Source organism: Columba livia, chromosome 1 (genome assembly GCF_036013475.1).
Source record: "Columba livia isolate bColLiv1 breed racing homer chromosome 1, bColLiv1.pat.W.v2, whole genome shotgun sequence".
Lineage (NCBI taxonomy): Eukaryota > Metazoa > Chordata > Aves > Columbiformes > Columbidae > Columba > Columba livia.
The window spans coordinates 208,182,497-208,200,550 of NC_088602.1; the positions used below are offsets into that span (position 1 = coordinate 208,182,497).

General features: G+C 41.3%; 1 protein-coding gene across 5 annotated transcripts in view; it reads left to right on the plus strand.

The window, feature by feature from the left end:
* MKLN1 (muskelin 1) overlaps positions 1-18,054 on the plus strand; it is a 106,194-nt gene that overhangs the window by 21,411 nt on the left and 66,729 nt on the right. For 3 of the 5 annotated variants that reach the window (XM_065049314.1, XM_005504098.3, XM_065049315.1), the window contains exons 3-6: positions 1,612-1,754; positions 3,150-3,238; positions 9,272-9,381; positions 13,375-13,567. In XM_065049314.1, the coding sequence (XP_064905386.1) occupies positions 1,612-1,754; positions 3,150-3,238; positions 9,272-9,381; positions 13,375-13,567 (535 nt within the window). Of the gene's footprint in view, positions 1-1,611; positions 1,755-3,149; positions 3,239-9,271; positions 9,382-13,371; positions 13,568-18,054 lie in introns of all 5 variants that reach the window. The other 2 variants (XM_065049316.1, XM_021289851.2) reach the window with 2 other exon arrangements.

Below are 18,054 nucleotides of genomic sequence, written 5' to 3' on the forward strand. Positions count from 1 at the left end.
GATCTTATAGGTCTTTTTCAACCAAAATGATTCTATGTCGATGAAAGAGTCAAAATACTATGTCATGTCTGGTTTTGGCTGTGCTGCTGCTTGGTGAAAAGGGCCACCAGCAGTGCCTGTGGTGGGAGGTGTTCCCCAGCCCTTGCTGACATGCTTGTGCTGTAGCCTGGACCACAGGGTTTTGTAACAAAATCCAGTATGATGAGTAATTTTGATTCTGCAATTAGTCCCGTTTCTCTGCGTACTGCTTATTTCTGAGAAGTCAGGGAAGGGAATTAAACACATTGTTTTCAGGTATAAAACAACGTATTCTGCAAAACAGGATGTCTCTAGGCTCTCTCTAAGACCTATTTGGTAGCAGAAGGTTAAATAAGCTTGGTGCTTGATGGTCCCTGATGAATGGTGCAAGTGCTTCTCTGCATATGCTGTTCACAGAATGTCAGGGATTGGAAGGGACCTGGAAAGCTCATCCAGTGCAATCCCCCCATGGAGCAGGAACACCCAGATGAGGTTACACAGGAAGGTGTCCAGGTGGGTTGGAATGTCTGCAGAGAAGGAGACTCCACAACCCCCCTGGGCAGCCTGGGCCAGGCTCTGTCACCCTCACCAGGAAGAAGTTTCTTCTTATATTTAAGTGGAACCTCTTGTGTTCCAGTTTGTACCCATTGCCCCATGTCTTATCACTGGTTGTCACCGAGAAGAGCCTGGCTCCATCCTCCTCACACTCACCCTTTACATATTTATAAACATGAATGAGGTCACCCCTCAGTCTCCTCTTGTCCAGCTCCAGAGCCCCAGCTCCCTCAGCCTTTCCTCACACGGGAGATGCTCCACTCCCTTCAGCATCTTTGTTGCCCTGTGCTGGACCTTCTCCAGCAGTTCCCTGTCCTGCTGGAACTGAGGGCTCAGAACTGGAACAGATCTGTTCATCCAGCAGTGCTGGTGAAGCTGGTAGCTGGGGCCTGAATATAAATAATCTGACTATTCATACACTGTGTGGGGGGGACATCTATGTGAGGGGGGAGCACAAGGGAGAATGTTTTGTCTTTTTTATGTGTAAAGCTCCTTTATTGTCTTAGTGGCTTGTTTTTATTTGGCGTGGTTAATAAGCAGTTGGTTCCTATGTTAGCCACACATCAAACTTAGTCTGTGTTCAGTGGTTAAATAGTGTGAGCCCAGAGAGGAAAAGTAATTTGGTGTTCTTAGCATGTGGAACATACTGTATTTATCTAATTGTGCATTCAGTTTAGGTTTCATTTCAGGCTGTAGTGGGTGTTTGAATCATCACTCTCAGTAGTTTGATCCTATTTGCCAGATTTCAGGAAGTCTTGCATCCAACTTGAAGAAATGTATCTAAGCCCTGAATAGAAATGCCTAGGGATAGGTAGTTCAAGCAACTCTTTTTCCTGGATAAGCTTCTTTTTAAAGTCCTATTCCTAAAAGACCTTTGCTTCATTCCAGGAGCAAAAGGGATAATATAATAATGGGGAGGACTCATCTTTCATTCTCTGGCTTTGTAAACTGAATTTTTTGAAGGCTGTAATGCTTCTCCCTTAGTGTGTTTTGCAGCCTTGGCTTGAATATTAAAATTCACTGTCCTTTCTTCCGCAGTATTTGATTCTGAAACTTGAAAGACCTGCCATAGTCCAGAGTATCACATTTGGCAAATACGAGAAAACACATGTCTGCAATCTAAAGAAGTTTAAAGTCTTTGGTGGGATGAATGAGGAAAACATGACAGATCTCTTATCCAGGTAAGATATCCAGGTAAAGCTATGATAATTGTAAAGATTGGACCAAAATGCTCTTCCCCTTCCCCAAGCAGACACATGGCTGACAGTGTAATAGAGCCATGGTTGTGATCCTGCAATTAGCTGCCCTTGTGGTTGCGGTCAGGTCAGAGAGCAGCAATCCCAACGCTTACCCCGGGAAGCCTTCCTTACTCTGCTCTAACTGCAGAGCATTTGTGGAGAGCGGACTCTTGGAGATTTGGAAGAGCTGGGAGTGGGGTGCAGTGTTGCTGGATTGCAGTTCTTTTCTGTGTTCTTGAGGCACAAGAGAAATGATTCCCCAGGTGCAGGTAATTTAAAGTAGCTTTTAAAAGCCCGGGTAACCTGTGTGGGTTAAGACCTTTGCAGCTATAAAGGTCTAAACTAGTCAGCTGCTCTGCCTTTCTGCGAATGGGTCAATAAATCGAATAAGCAGATGGAAAACCTGTGTTTTCCTTTCTTTACTTTGATTTGGTAATTTTACTGCTAGGAACTAATGAAAGAGCCTTTTGGCTATTCAGGCTATCCAGAGCTTCAGAGTAGTTGCTAATGTAAATTTGTAAGGGCATTGTAAGGTCTCTTCTCTTTCAGAAAGGGAAATTATGTATAAATATCTAGGAGCACAAGAGAAATAAGTAGCAAGAACTAGTCTATTTTTGGAGGCCTACAGAAGGAAAAGTCCATTTCTGGGGAATATATGGGTGTACATTGTCTCTACTCAAGCAGAATAGCCATGGAGAAACATGGGAAGTTCTTTTGTTGCAGGTATCCTTCAAGACCATATAGAAACTACCCACAACCCATCCCACCCTTTTGCTCTCTTCAGATAGACCAGTCTTGTAATGTTGACTTGATTGCTGCTAGAATTAAGGGGAAAGAAGTCTTAGTAGCATAGTAATTATTAATATCTAATGTCATTTGACTTGTACTGATGTTTAATAGAAATCCATATTTTGGGGCCTGTACTTGCATCTTCAGTAAAAATGGACTTAAGATTTTTGATAAATTATACCAAATATTTGCTGCTTTATAAAGTAATACCCATAAATGGATCACACAGTGCTTTGTCGGTGTGATAATTCTGAGAGCTGGTCCATCTCCCTCTTAAGAACAGATCAGTGAGGTTCAGGCAGATTGCTTGCCTAAGTCGCAGGGTTACAGGTGCAGACGAGCGGTGTTGATCCGATGTTCTCTCCAAAAGCCACCAGCCAGGGAGATGAGATGGTGGACAGCAGTCCAGGCATTGGTCCAGCATGCATACCTGTGATTCGTAGTAATATGAAACAAGCTTCGCATTTCAGACATGACCTAGATCGCGTTTATTAGCTAGTCCTAAAATACAAGGTAAGATTTAGTAACCTTATTTATTTTTTCCCACAGTGGCTTAAAGAATGATTATAACAAAGAAACATTCACCTTGAAGCATAAAATTGATGAACAGATGTTCCCCTGTCGATTCATTAAGATAGGTAAATGCATTTTTTCGGCATTCTGAGTAGAAAATAATCTCTTCTTATACTTGTGCCAGTCTTGGCACTTGTGACTTCATTGTACGCAGGCAAAGTATCCACAATAGCTGTTCCATTTCATGATCTCTTAGGCTGGTTAGATTGGAACACAGTGAAGTCCTGTTACTGAGGAATAATAGCTTCATAATTTATATCCTGGGGAATGAAAGTGAAATACAGTAATTTTCAGAAATACAGTGTTGAGTCAACTAATTGCTGGAGAAGCTGCTTACTGTCCTACTATAAATTGCTATATAGAGCTTTAAAAAAAAAAACACATTAAAATCTAAATACTGGTAACAAGTTATAGCACTGACAACTTTAGAGCTTGAAAAGGGTTGAAGTCTTTTGTTCTCCAACAGGCTCGTGACATGTAGAGCAACAGCAGAACCCTTCCTTGTTCTCTTCCTGCTACTCTAAACCCTATGTCTCATCTCTGGCTAAAAGTGACATCCAGGGGCAAAGAAGAATTATAGGCTGTGATATCTAGTCCTGTTTCTGTGAAGGTTTTTAAAAAGGGTGCTAACAAAGGTGACTTGTGATGGGAGCAGGTGAGGGTCTCTCTTCCTTGCTTCATGCAGGGCAGAGAGAACAAGTGTCTTACAGAGGCCGTCAGTGATACCGGTTGGATTTAATTCAAGAATTTAGGGCCTTTTGGCTTTTTGTAGTTCACTACATTTATCTTCCCCTTCCTACCTATTGAGAGTGAAAGAATGACTGGTTTTAAACTGGCTGCTGAAGGTTAAAAATAGATCAAGGAGGCAGTTGCTTGAAAAATAAGATCCTGTTGACTAATTCAGATGAATTTAGGGAGTGTTTTGTAGCGTTGGGTAGTTCTTTTGCCAAGACTTGGATGATAGTGACTGTAGGGGCTCCCCTTGGAGCCCATTGCTCTAGTGTTTCCTACACAAGTTTCTGAATCTCACGTTTGCCTGAGGAACTGAAAGCTTCAGGCTGGGAATCAAGTTCTCATTTGTGTGCCACGGATGGTGGTGTTTCCCATTCCTAGAGAAGTGGAGAAATTTGGTTTGTTCATTTGGTTTGGTTTTGGCTGCTAGTTCTTGAAGCATCTGTAGCTCTTGGCTTGAGGAAACCTCAAGAGGAGCAGAGGAATACTTAAAGCTTGACTAACATCAAGAAAGCTAAATTGATTTTCTTTTTTCTTAATGTATTCTGAAGCTTCCCGCATTCGGTTTTTAGGAAAATATTATTTTTCTGTGTCTAAAAAACAGCAGGTAGTTACTGAAGGACTAAAGGGGTGAATGGAAAGATTGTCAGCCACTTCTCTGGATGTGTGAGTTGTATTCCAGCAAAATGTGTTCTGATGTTATGGAGCGTAGCAGTTAAAACTTGCTAGGGAAGTAAAATACTGATTAATTTCTACTACCAGGGTTTTTTCTCTGATGTGACATGAGTAATAGTAAGAGTTACATGGCTTGCTTTGTTGAGATGGGTTCCTCATGCAGCAATAACAATTATGTGTTTAATACAAATCTAACATAAATGTAACTGTCACTTGCTCACTAGTTGTGCTTTGAGATGAGCTTTCCTTTTGAGCTATAACTCTTGAAGCTATCTTCTATGAAGAAGTTCCTGTACTAGGACAGAAATTAAAACGGCCTTTTCACCAAAGCCTATTAAAACCTGGAGTTGATGGCTAGTGTCATTTTGTTATGAAATTGCGATGGTGTTTTCTGCTGTGAAACAACTGCAAAACGATGTTACGAAATTCTGTTATTTTTCAGATTCACAGCTTGAATATGTTTTCAGTTTGTTAAAATTTCCAAGCTGCTAGCCAAAGTAACTCAAAATTTGAAATACCGTGCTGTGTTCCTTGAAACGCTGCCAGTAAACATGAGTCCAAAATCTGCCCTTTTGGACTTTTAGAGACCGACCCCACAGAAGTTACTGGTACCAGTGAGGTTTGCGTGTTTGGGGAAGGCATTAGTTAGTTCGGTAATGACTTGCCTTGAGTATTTGCTTTATAATTCTGCGGATAAAGCACTCTGATCTATATACTACTGTTAGCAGGTTTATATGGGAGGGCAGGGCAGGAGGAACATGACATGGGAGAGCAAACTACTTCTATTGCTCATGTATTAGAGGAAGTTTTAGACTCGTAGAAAGCAAAAAAAAACAACTTTTTCTCTCTTTTTGTCAAGAAAAGAATCGCACTCTTTTAGTTTAATTAGTTCAATGTCAGTTCCTCAGCGCTGAAATGCCCAGTTGTGCAGGCTCTTGACCTACTTGACATGTAATTTTTACATGTCATGTAACACCTTGTGAAGAAACTTGGGAGGGGGAAGATGATGTTTATCCAGACAAAATATTGAAGAATAATCTTTTTAATATGTGTGAGTTTTTGTTTCTGACTCTTTTTGTGATTACTCCAAGCACAGATTTTTTTGTCGTACTGTGTCCTTGAAAGCAGAAGGTGGTGTTGCAACTGATTGCCATGAAAGAGCTTGAAGAAATGCCATTTGTAGTTCTTGTGCCAGCTTGTTACTAGCATGGGAGTTATTAATGAGACTTCAAGATTAAGTTTTGGTGTAATAAAAATGAGCAATACTTTCTTTATAGAATAGTTTCTTGTGTTAGATGTATTGACTATGTCTTTACCTGGGTTTTTCCAAATAGATCCTGTGTCTACTGCCTGTAGGGACACATAAATCAGCTTGAGAGGTATTTGAAATTATTGTACTGTGCTTGGTGCCTCTGCTACTGTCCTCTCTAGTTTATAGGATTGGAGTCCTTGTCTAGGCAGCGCTTCTGATTATTGAGGAATATCCCATAAAATCATCCTTGCGTGGGTAAAGAAATGTTTGTGACCTAAATACCTTCTGCTTCTGTTGAAGGGATATTGTTTTTATTTTATCTTTTGATTGTGTTTTATTTTCCTTCTTCTGCTGGGCACCTGGCTGTGACCGTTCGGCTGCTCTGAACTTACATATATGTTTCAGGGTGGATTGCTGTAGTACATGCAGCAAAAAAAACCCCATGTTGAGGTGACATTATGGTAAAAGCTGCAGAAATAACTGTAGCTTTAGGCTTCAGATTCAACACCTCTAATCGTAATGTGTTTCCACCTCACGCGTGGGGAAGAAACTGATATAGCAAATAGGGGATAGTGTAAGATGTGGCTTCTGTAGCTGTATTGCAGTGTAGGGTATTAACTGATATTTGGGGGATGTTTCTCAGCTGTTGCAGAAGCTCTAGTAGGTTTGTGCCTACCCAGGCTGTGGTGTGAGGTCTAAAGTGGGTGAAGAGGATGATAAATGACAACCAACCATTGGGAGAAGTGAGAAAAGAAATGGACTTGGGCTCTGGAGGGCTTGTATGTGCGCACAGCATCCCAAACTGCTGTTACCTCCAAACTTTGTGCAAAAATAAAAGTATGATTTGTGTGGCATGCTGGCGAGTAGTGCTTATTGTGTGGCTGTTGTTACTTCCGTGCTACACTGAGTGTCTCCTTGTTCCAGGTCTGGGTTAAATTGTACCTGGTCTAAAAGGAGATGTGTCTAAAGATCTAAGCACACCTGTGAAGGCTTCAGAAGGGAGAGGGCAGAGAAAAGGATGGGAGGTGTCTCCTTCGTGAAGTCTGGGAACCAGGGAAGAGGTTCAAAAGTGGGGAGATAATCTGGCAGAACACTTGGCCTTTGCGAAGGGACTAGAAATTATGTTACCACTTCAACTCTTAAGCTTTGTTTCTTTTCTTGCACCTGTGGAGTAGTTTAAATAGGTGAAATTCAGTGTTCTCTGCCTGTGCAGCCCTGCATTCCCTGTACAACATCTTAAAGTAGATGATGGTACCGTGAAAATCTTTGTCTAAATCACCTTTTCTGGTATTTTTTTCCTTCTTTTAAACAAGACTTTGAAACCTCTGAGTTAACTGAGGGGTAGAAGTGTCAGCAAGTTGATGGCTTCACATTTTTTTTGTGGTGATAGCTACCCAGGATTCTTTCGCATGTCCTGATAGATCTTTCAAGCTGTACTTGGCTACCAAGACAAGAGGATTGTTAATTTTTTCCAGGAGAAGTCTGTATAAGTTGTAAGAAGAACTGCTGAAAAGAAATAGAGGTAGTTATCTCTGCTTTTTTTCTGGAGTGAGGTGGGAAGGTTGTTTTTTTTTTACCCAGTCAACTCAGAGCTGTGAACTTGACCTCAGGTTCGCTATCAGATTTATGGTCTTGCTCCATCTGAGGTGGTCTGTGGTTTGGTTTGGTGTTTCAGTGCAAGGAGCTGATGTGTAAGTTTTGATTCTTTATAGCTGAGCAAATAGCAGATTTAACCTCAGTTTGATTTTTGGCCTCTATTTGTGTCTGAGGAAAAATCAAAAGTGGTATTTTACTTTTTACTCTTACACATGATATTTTGGCAGTCAGCTGCCTTTATAGGTGGGATAACCAGGATGAAATTTATCTGTGTACTTGGATTTAAAAGTAGCAATGTTTTAGGGTATTAAGGTATCATATTGGCAGCATTCATCTTGTGCCAAGGACAAAACTAAGCAAGAAAGAAGTCTCTTGGGCAGGGTATACAATGTAGAGGGAAGAGAGGTGACTCCTGTTACTCCTGACCAGTTCACTTCTTGTGTGCACAAACATGCACCTCCTAGGAACTGCTCTGAAAACATCTCGCTTTGTTTGCTGAGCAATTATGTAGAACAAACCTATTTGAACAGGATGATTTCAGAGCTATAATGTATAAAATACCTACTTATATCTATTAAAATGAGTTATGAACTGCATATTCCAAGTCTCTTTGAATCTTTTCTAAAAATCTCTTCTGATGACTGTTCCCAGAAGTTGTCAGTATTTACTAATAGGTTCATAGAAACACCCTTTAGAATGTAGAAAATGTGTTTCAACATAAGCTTTGTGCCTGAATACATTGCAGAAAATGATAGATCTAGGTTGTTTGAAGTGTAAATGCTTAAGAACCTTTAACAGCTCAGGAACAACTTTAAGACAAATGTTGGGGTTTTATTTCCTGAAGGAGTAGGTCAGAAAACCCTTTAGTTAAACGTTAATCTCAGTGGTGTGTTATAGTGGTTTGAAATTCGCTGTGGCACAAACAGTTTCTGTAGAAAGGGAGGGAGTAGTGGACTCCATGCTGTTGCTGGTAGCTACTCATTCATCTCTAACACTGTCTTTTCCTGTTTTTCTGTTATGGTCAAATAAAAAATGAAACAAAAGTATTTGAAATGAAACCACTTGATTTCACTGCAGCTTTAAGGAGTCAGAGTCCACACAGGTTTTCTGGGAATTGGAGTTGCTGTGAAAAGCAAAACCAAGTCTTAACCTGCAGATTAATCAATAGATCAGTGCAAGACCATAGGTGTTAAGCCTTACATGAGAGGCCTGCAGTGTGTTTCACAGGACATTTGATATTTTAAATATGTTTGTTCCAATACGCAGATAAAACAGTATTAGCCAAAAAGCTGCGCGGATTTAAGCTTTAAAAAAATATGGTTTTTAAATTGGAAACTGACAGTTTTCCTTCCCTCCCTTCTCCACCACATGCAGACGTTACTAATTTTGTAAAATTTAAAATACCCAAGTTTCTCGTCTTCACCATTAGGGAAAATAATTGTTGCTGACAAATGCGGAAATAAATGTACTGTTAGAAGCAAAGGCTGGTGCTGGTATGCTTGTGATTCCCATCCATGTCAAAGCTTGTTGCCTCTCTGAGCTGCTTGAAATGATAGTATTTTTGCTCTTTTGCTTGCAGTGAGCTTCTGCTTTTTAATGATCTGCTGTGTTAATGTCGCTTGGCACAGGTTGCTTTAAATGACAACTTTAACATGACGTATTTGGTAATTTCCCTAAGCTTACTTAAATGAACTAGAACTTATGTCAAATCAGAAATACTGAATGTTGTGTAACCTCTAGCAGCATTCTGTTGAAATAGTACTATGTATATAGCCTGATAAGACTAACACAGTGGTTGTCTGATGTTTATGCATCCTTTTTCTCCTTTTCCTTTCTTCTCCAGTTCCACTCTTATCCTGGGGACCTAGCTTCAATTTTAGTATCTGGTATGTTGAACTTAATGGCATTGATGATCCAGATGTGGTCCAGCCGTGCCTCAACTGGTACAGCAAGGTAGGCCTGCATTTTAGATGCCCGTTTGTTGGAAGATTTGTAGTCTCGGAATCTTGTGAAACTTCTCTTACTGGAATTATGTGACCTTTTCATTCCTTGAATATCAGCTATTAAAACAAACACGCGTAGTTAAAACTCAAACCATGTGGCTGACTTGTACTCTGAGTGAATCTCTTGGAATTGTATTTGCTGATTATCTTTAAGAAAAAACCAACACAACACTCCCCCAAAAACCACCACCACAAAAAAAAAACCCAAACCAAAAACCAACCACCCCCCCACCAAAAAAAAACAACACCCACAAGAAACAACAAACAAAAAACCAAACCAAACAAACCCCACAAAGAACAACCAACCAAACCAACCAGTTAGGTAGACATCACAAGAGAACCTTGAAAGAAAGTAACACTGAGTCAAAATGGACAAATTTAGTAAAACAGTGTTTGTATTGCAAGTTAAATGAATCTTAACAAAACCAGATTCCATTTCTTCCTTTTCTCGCCTCTTGATAAGTCGTTCTTTACCCCACGAGTCCTTCTGTACAACTGCATGTGAGCTTAGAGCCTTCTGGGTTACATATGCAGCTTTTCCTACAGGGTATAAAAATGAGCTTGTTTTAAAGAGAATCCATGTTGGTGTCTTTGTTGCAGCTCCTTGCACTTCTGATGTTTCCCTCTTAGCGTCTTTTTGCTGAATATTGTGGAACACAGGGGAGCTGATGCCGCTGGACTGTGAGATGAGATGATTTATACCATTTGTTGCTTTGATAGACAGAAAGTTCAAAGGGTTCTAGACATTATTTGTATAAACTATATTTAATTGCATACAACAGATGCCACTCCTGTGGGAGGGAAGCGCATGTTGACAACCAGAATTCATTTTGTGGCTGCTTTTTATGCATAGATCTTCTGGAACAATTCATGACATTCATTTTGTGTTGCAGAGAAGACATCCTTCCCAGCTGAATAAGACTGGGTAGCGGAGCAGCATATCTTTGCTTCCAGAAAGAAAAACTTAAAAGAGGTTAAAGATTTATTTTCATTGTAGTATTGAGGCTCCCTCACCAGTTTATGGTGTTGCCAGTATGGTCAGGAAACCTTGTGGCTGTGCTGTCTGGCTCATACTTGGTTATATCAACATCATAAGCTGTTTCATGGAGCATTTTAAAACAGCACTGACAGCACAGTGGAAATTGCTTATATGTGCTTTATGATTAAAGTGGTGTTGTGGTCATTAGTCTCCTGATTACTGGTGTATGATTCTGAAAAGTCCAGTTGACAGAGGCTGCTGATGTTTTTCTGTGCACATGGTGGTGTCTCTGGCATTTTTGACCAGTTGCTGCAATCAGGAAGCTCCTGACATCATCATCATCAGAACCATCTGATGATGATGTCAGCATCTGTTTTGTTCCTTCTTATCCCACAAAATTGACACTTTTCATGGTCAGCGTGTACGTAGTGACAGCTTCTTCAAGGGGTGCCAGCATTGTTCTTCTGGAGCTCAGAGCCCTAAAGCAGCGAGGCAGAGACTTAGTCATGATTGTTTGGGCTCTGCTGGGAGCAGCTGCCAAGTTTTTGGTGATGAGCGTGTGTCTCACTGATGTTCTGTTCTCTCACAGTCCTGAGAGGCCACTGTTGCTGGACCCACATAGGAGGATATTTCTTTACTGCCTGAGACCACAGATTAAAAGAAGGTTCTGCACAAAGTTGCCCACCCTATTTGTTGTGTGTGCTTCAACCAACAAAACCTCCCTTTCCTGGGGGAGTGAAGTTGGGGGTAACATAAGGACTCAAAGCAGCAGCTGTGTTGCTCAGTTCCCTCCCTGCTGCTTTCTCCTTGCTGTCCTTTTCCTCAAGACTGGGCACGCTTTAGTAACTACTTCATGCATTGGAACAGGCTGCCCAGGGCAGTGGTGGAGTCACCATCCCTGGAGGGGTTTAAAAGACACGTAGATGAGGTTCTTAGAGATGTGGTTTAGTTGTGGGCTTGGCACTGTTGGGTTAACGGTTGGACTTGATGATCTTAAGGGTCTTTTCCAACCTGAATGATTCAATGATTCTAACAAGTGGTAGTTTATCAACGGCTATCACTTTTGGTTTCGATAATGAACACTTCAATATTTTTAATTCTGCTGGTGTTTGACATTGTTAATGTCTTAGTCTCATACTCTTGTTACATTTTTAACCATGGGAATTATTTACAGCTTCAGTTCAAAGCTTTTATTTGGATTGTCATCTCTTTAAACCTTTGTGACAGCATTTAAAAAGGAACCTTTTATATACGTTTTATGTACCTTTTTGCATAGAAAAGTTTAACTTCTGAAGTACAACTGTGGTGTCACTTAAATCCAGACTTCATTATCACATCAAGTGGCCAACCTGCACCCAACAGTCATTGCATGTTTTATAAGCCACGTCTGTCAGTCAGTAGAAATACACCAAGTCTGAATTTTGTCTGATATCTAAACTAGAGTAGCTGGAAGTGCAGAAGCTGGTTATTCCTGGTGTGCAGTTTTCCTTTTCTTTGCTACCTCTTTGAGCAACAAAGAATCTAATGTGGTTTTGGCCTTGACTGATGTAAGTGAACATTTGCTTAAAGACAGTGTCTTGGGTATCTCTCTTAGGAAGAAAACAAAAGTGTTTTTTCCAGTTGTGCTGTGAAACTGTTTTAGCTTTAATATTACTCTGCCACAGTCTTACGTTTTTATCGGTACATGTCCTTGGCCTTTTTCGTGTGGGCTGGGAACTGATTTTCTAAAAATGCATAGTTCTGGCTATTTGCAGCTGTGAAATACTGATGGATTAAGAACTAAAAATATAGCACATGGCCGTGTTTCTTTTTAGCTGCTTCAGTTTGAGATTCTTGCTACAGAGCCATTATTTTGAGACCACTAATTTTTGTTGAACGTTAGCGTCACTTACAGGTTTTCAGAAAGATTCTGTTCATTTAAATACCATAAACTTCACTTTTAGCTGTAGTGTCCATTTAGGAGTAAAATCTTTTGCCTGTACTTTGATCAGTCTTACAGATGGTTAAGTTACATTTGTTTTTACCACAGTAGGTGTGTGTTAAAGATTGAAATTGAGATGACTTTTTTCTTTAATGCCTTAAAATTTAGATTTGCAGTTAAAATAAGTGGTTCTGCTACTTACCCACTTAAATTTGTGTTATTTATGTGTATTGTTAGAAGCTTTGAAAACACAGCGAGTGATTTGGTAGGTTAAGAGCACAAGCTGTGGCTCTTACACAGAGTTTACTATTCCCTCACGTTTCTGTGCTTGGGTGTTTGATCTGGGGTGGGTTTCTCTGGCCATTCTCACCCCTTCCCACAACTTGGTAGGAAATGAGCAGCTTTGGCTCATCTGCGGTATGAAAACAGGGGTTCTGCTGCCAGACGCATGGGAGTATTTTGAAGGTAAACCTTTGGCGTGCATATAAATCCTTATTGCCCTTGATCCGAACCCTTTGCAAACCTGCAAGATTTGGGGTCAGCCCTGCCTTTCCATTGCAGGAACAGTGGTCATTGCAAGTATTCCTTTTCTCGTGGCATTTTTTTTTCTTCTGCTTCTAGAAAAGCTGTGACCTACTTACTCTTCTAAATTATTTTGTTATGTAAGAGTCATATAATCAAATTATGTAAGGCTGATAACGAAGGCTTTTTCCTGCTCTGTGCTTCGTGTAGGCCTCCGACAGCAGGGCCAAGCAGGTGGGGGAGGAATAATGGTCACTCCAGAGATGTGGGACACTGTATGCTCTCTTCTTGTATGCTTATTAAACTTGATGATATCAAGTTGTACAATTTCTTTATTGTTAGAAAGCAAATACCTACTCAGCTTGTAACCTACAGTGTTCCTCTGTCAGCTCGTGAGCAATTTATGTGCAGCGTGTGCAAGAGATCCTGCTTCTATCTCCAAGCAGGTTCACAGGTAGCTCCCAGCAGTACGGGTAAAAGAAAAATCTACATGTCTCATAGGTTTTCTTGTGTTCCAGTAGTACCGTGAACAGGAAGCCATTCGCCTTTGCCTAAAGCATTTTCGTCAGCACAACTACACGGAGGCTTTTGAGTCGCTGCAGAAGAAAACCAAGATTGCTCTGGAGCACCCTATGTTGACAGACCTGCACGACAAACTGGTATTGAAGGGAGACTTTGACGCTTGTGAAGAACTGATAGAAAAAGCTGTGAATGGTAAGAGAATCAGAGGGGTCTGGTATATTAATTTAAAAAAAAAAACATTGAAATGTTACTGCTTTGAATATTAATATACTTAGTGGTAGAATTGGTTACTCCATGTGCTGTTTTGTATCTAGTGTGGTGTACTGTCAGCTTTTGGACTTGTGAGTATGTGTATGATGGAGGCTAAAAATTCAGCCATAAAAATCTCTTATCATTGCTACTTTGGGAGTCTCTTTCCCCCATCAATGACAATGTGGTGCCCTTAAGAGTAGGTAAAGACAAGTCCTTACTGTAAGTAGCTGGCAAGCTGAAGGTGGGCATAACTATCAGAAAAGTCACTGGAGCGATCAGCAGATAAATTGTGAGTTCTCAGTAATGATGTGTATCGTGATTTCTGCTTAGAGCTTACCTCACTGTGTTGGTGTTTCAGCAGAAGTTCTCAGCTGTATTTAAATAAGAATGCTGTCTTTGTCTGTGGGGAAAATAGTCCTTGGAGAATGGTGTGGAAAAGTCACAGTGACTGGAGGCAGGGGTGTCCTCCCTTGCAGGGTGTTGGCAGCTGCTTTCATTGTCATTATTATTCATTTTCTACTTGGAAACCTTTACCTTAGAAACATTGCATGTAAACAGCTCTCAGCTCCTAAAATGGGAGATATATACTTTCTGTTGATAGAATGGGACACAAAAAGAATTGTGCTATTGCACTGAAGTGTCTCCCAAGACCTGTGCGGTGGGTTTGGATCACAATCTGATAAGCAGAGGTGCTCTTGGTTATGGGTATAGTGCTTGTTGGCTATGTGCTGTTGCTCTTCATGGGAAGATTGTAGTGGCATGAGAAGAGAACTTTGTGTCTGCCAGTAGAGTTAGGTGCTTAATGGACCAATTTCATCAGTGTCTGGCACCAGAGATTTTCTAATTCTAGAGTAATCAGTCATTTTGTAATACATTTTTGGATAGATGCCATCATACCTGCTTGACTCTGTCAGTGTAGTTTGTACTACTGAAGTTGCATGTGGTTCTCAGGGGATGTTAGAAATGCTACCTTTAAACTCAAGATTTATCTTCAATGAAAATCCACCGTCTTTTTTGTGAACAAACTGTTCAGCTAGACATGATGTTAGGGAGCTTCTTGCAACAGGTTGTCAAAAATGCAGTAAATGGCTTCCTATGAGTTTTGGCTCAAGGTTTCTCAACTAAGCTGAGCTCTGCCCTGCGCTGAGCAGCTACAACCGTGGAGACTGAGAATTGCCAGAGTTCATCCTCACTCTCCTGAGACAACGTAGCGTTGTTGGCTGGGATGGCAGTGGAAAGTCTTCCTGCAATGCAGGGGCATTTTGCAACTGGCAGCTTCCTCTGGAATCTTGAAGGCAGGGGAGGGCTGCAGAATGAGAAAGCAGCAGGGAGCTGTGCCTGGCTGTTACTGTCTTTGCAGTGTTTCTCAAAGACACGGGTGCCTGGGAGGCAGCTGATGAGCCCACCAATTTGAAGCAGGATGTGCTGAGAGCCAGAGGCATCCTATATATTGATGGTGATGATTTTGCCAATGCATCAGTCTGCTGTCTTGGCTGTGGCTTAATCTTGTTGGTGCCTAGAGGCCGTCCTCTTTCCACTTCATTGCAGGCTGTCGTAGAAACTATTTCTTGAATGGAATTTCACTAGAGGTCTAGAATGTGCTGAATGAGTTCTCTCAAAAATTGACTTATTTTTCTTGGGCAGTAATAAAAGGAAGGTTTGTGACCTCATTTTTTGGGCTGTTTTATGTTGATTTCTTTTACTACTTAATATTTAACATACTACATTTATTCTATCCAGCTTGGACTCGAGCTGAGGTGATGCCTCTGTTTCCCCTTGTATGTTGAGAGTGGGGTTACTGTCTCCAGTGCTTGGCTTTTCCAGGTGTGGAAGTATTGGCAAAGCACTTGCCTGGTAGAAAACGGTAGGTCTGGCATTGTGCTGTCTGACAGACAGACGCTTCTTGTCAGATTTGATGTGAATAATCCTGGTTCTTGTAATCATATCCCTGTTTGGAGGTTGAGGAGCTCAGCATCACTTAAGCAAACTAGAGAAATGCTGTAGCTTATTCTATCAGTCTCCTTTTTTGCTCCAGCAAGTGAAGAAACAAGTATTTCCAGTAACAGACTGTGGATATCTTGGCAGGAGAGTCTTCAGGTAGCATCATTAAGTTTTGTCACTACTTCTGAGGGACAGAATAATATGAGTGAGGATGTTTGTGTTGCTTTCTTTTAATCTGACACCTGGCTAGCTGAAGTTAAATGTCAGTGGCCGCATCTCCCATTGCTCCGTTGCTTATCCTTAATGATTTTGCTTGTCTTTGAATACATTAACCTTCTTCCCCCATCCTTCTGCAATTCTTCATGCTGCCTTCAGCTTTCATACCCATGTAAAGCTCTGTCACCTCCCATCACCCTTCAGAGAGAAGTTCTCTCTATCCCAAGACACTGAGACTGAATTAATATTTGCTTTAAGCTGACACAGCTACAGGTTTCTACAAAGTGGGTCAATCCTGCCATCACTCTGGACAGAGTGTCCCCTGGCCCCTCACTTGCTGACACCGGTGCTCATGCTTCCATTTGGTAAAGCAGGTCAGGGAGCTGATGCGGCTATGATGAGAAGACGACAGGACAAACCCCTTCTGAGAGCCAAAAAACCCACTGAAACTGCAGCTGGAATAGCTTGGCTGGAGCTGTATTGAGGTGACAGTCAAGGTGCTGGATGTAGCTGGTGTTTAACAGCTGGATCCTCCTTCTTGGTAGGATGGGAATAGATGTTTTCAGCATTCAACTCATTCTTGTATAGTATTGCTACTATCTGGTCCTCCACGGTGTTCTCACTTGGAGCTGCATCTCTTCCACGGTCCTCTGGTTGAAAGAGGCTCATTAGCGTCCAGCATTTTACCATTTTATTTCTTAGTGGCTTTGTTGCGAAGTCTCCATCTCTTGCTGCCTGGTTTCAAAGGTGTGGGTTTTCTTACAACTGAACTCCTCTCTGATGTGTTGTTTTTCCTAATAAAAGCGGATTAACTTTAGTCCTGTTTATGGTCCATGTAACATAGTTGAAGTGTGGAGTTAATTATGATACACAGATCCTTAAATTGTCCCTGAAATCATTCAAAGCACGAACTGTTCTGTCACAAGCTGGACATGAATATGTGAACTTCTGGCCTCTTGCTGATCTGAGTGTTTGTTGCCTTAAAAGAACAAACAGAAATGCAATGAGGGTGACAGAGATACTGTACGTTCATTTCAGCCTAAAATCTTTTGTGGAGAGGCTGACATTTGCAGCAAGTAGGTATTTAAAAAGTGAGATGCAATGCATCTCTTGCAGCCTATTTCCATAGGCTTAGTCATGTAGAAAAAGAGTAGGTGGTCAAGAATTAGTGCTAGCAGAGCTAAATTCTTGTTCTTTTGCATTGCTAATGATGAACGCTGTCTTCCACCTCACATCACCAGATGATTTCTTTTGAGAGCTCAGTGGCAGGCAGCCACACTTTTCCCGCAGATTCTTTTGACTTGTGCATTACACTTAGAAAATGGGCAAATGGAAACTCTGGCAGCTGCCTGACTTCCTCTCAAAAATAAAAGGTTCCCTAAATCTCAGCTGGTTCACAGACTTAGTTCAAATACTTCACATTTGGATTCATTCCTATAGCTTTCAGACAGCCTATATTATTGAAGAATAAAATCTGCTTAATATTCCTACAGAGAGTATGTGGTGTGCAAATTACTCAGTTGAACTGTTTGCAGCTACTGTAGATGTAGAAAGCTGCTTAAGTAGGTTGAAGATCTGCTGGTTTCATATTAGTATTCTGGGGACTGAGGTGTTTCTTCTGGCAGTTCTCATGTCAATATGTGATATGTGTTTATCTGTTGACAAGCTGTTCCTGTACGACAAACAAATTGCGATGTGCAGCCTGCAAACGTGAATGTCTCAAACTCAGGATGCACAGAGCAGTTGTGTTCTCCCAGAAGCTAAAGACAGACGTGTACACCTTAATTTTGCTATCAAATATGGAGTTGGTTCTGAGAAAGGTTCGGTAGTTGTGGGAACTATGGAGGGGAGGGTCTTGCTAGGGATCCAGAGCTTATGTTAAGTATCACAGAATGTCAGTGATTGGAAAGGACCTTGAAAGATCATCTAGTCCAATCCCCCCGCTGGAGCAGGAACACCCAGATGAGGTTACACAGGAAGGTGTCCAGGCGGGTTGGAATGTCTGCAGAGGAGGAGACTCCACAACCTCCCTGGGCAGCCTGGGCCAGGCTCTGCCACCCTCACTGAGAAGTTTCTTCTCAAATTTAAGTGGAACCTTTTGTGTTCCAGTTTGAACTCATTACCCCTTGTCCTATCATTGGTTGTCACTGAGAAGAGCCTGGCTCCATCTTCCTGACACTCACCTTTTATATATCTGTACATGTTAATAAGGTCACCCCTCAGTCTCCTCTTATCCAAACTCTGGAGTCCCAGCTCCCTCAGCCTTTCCT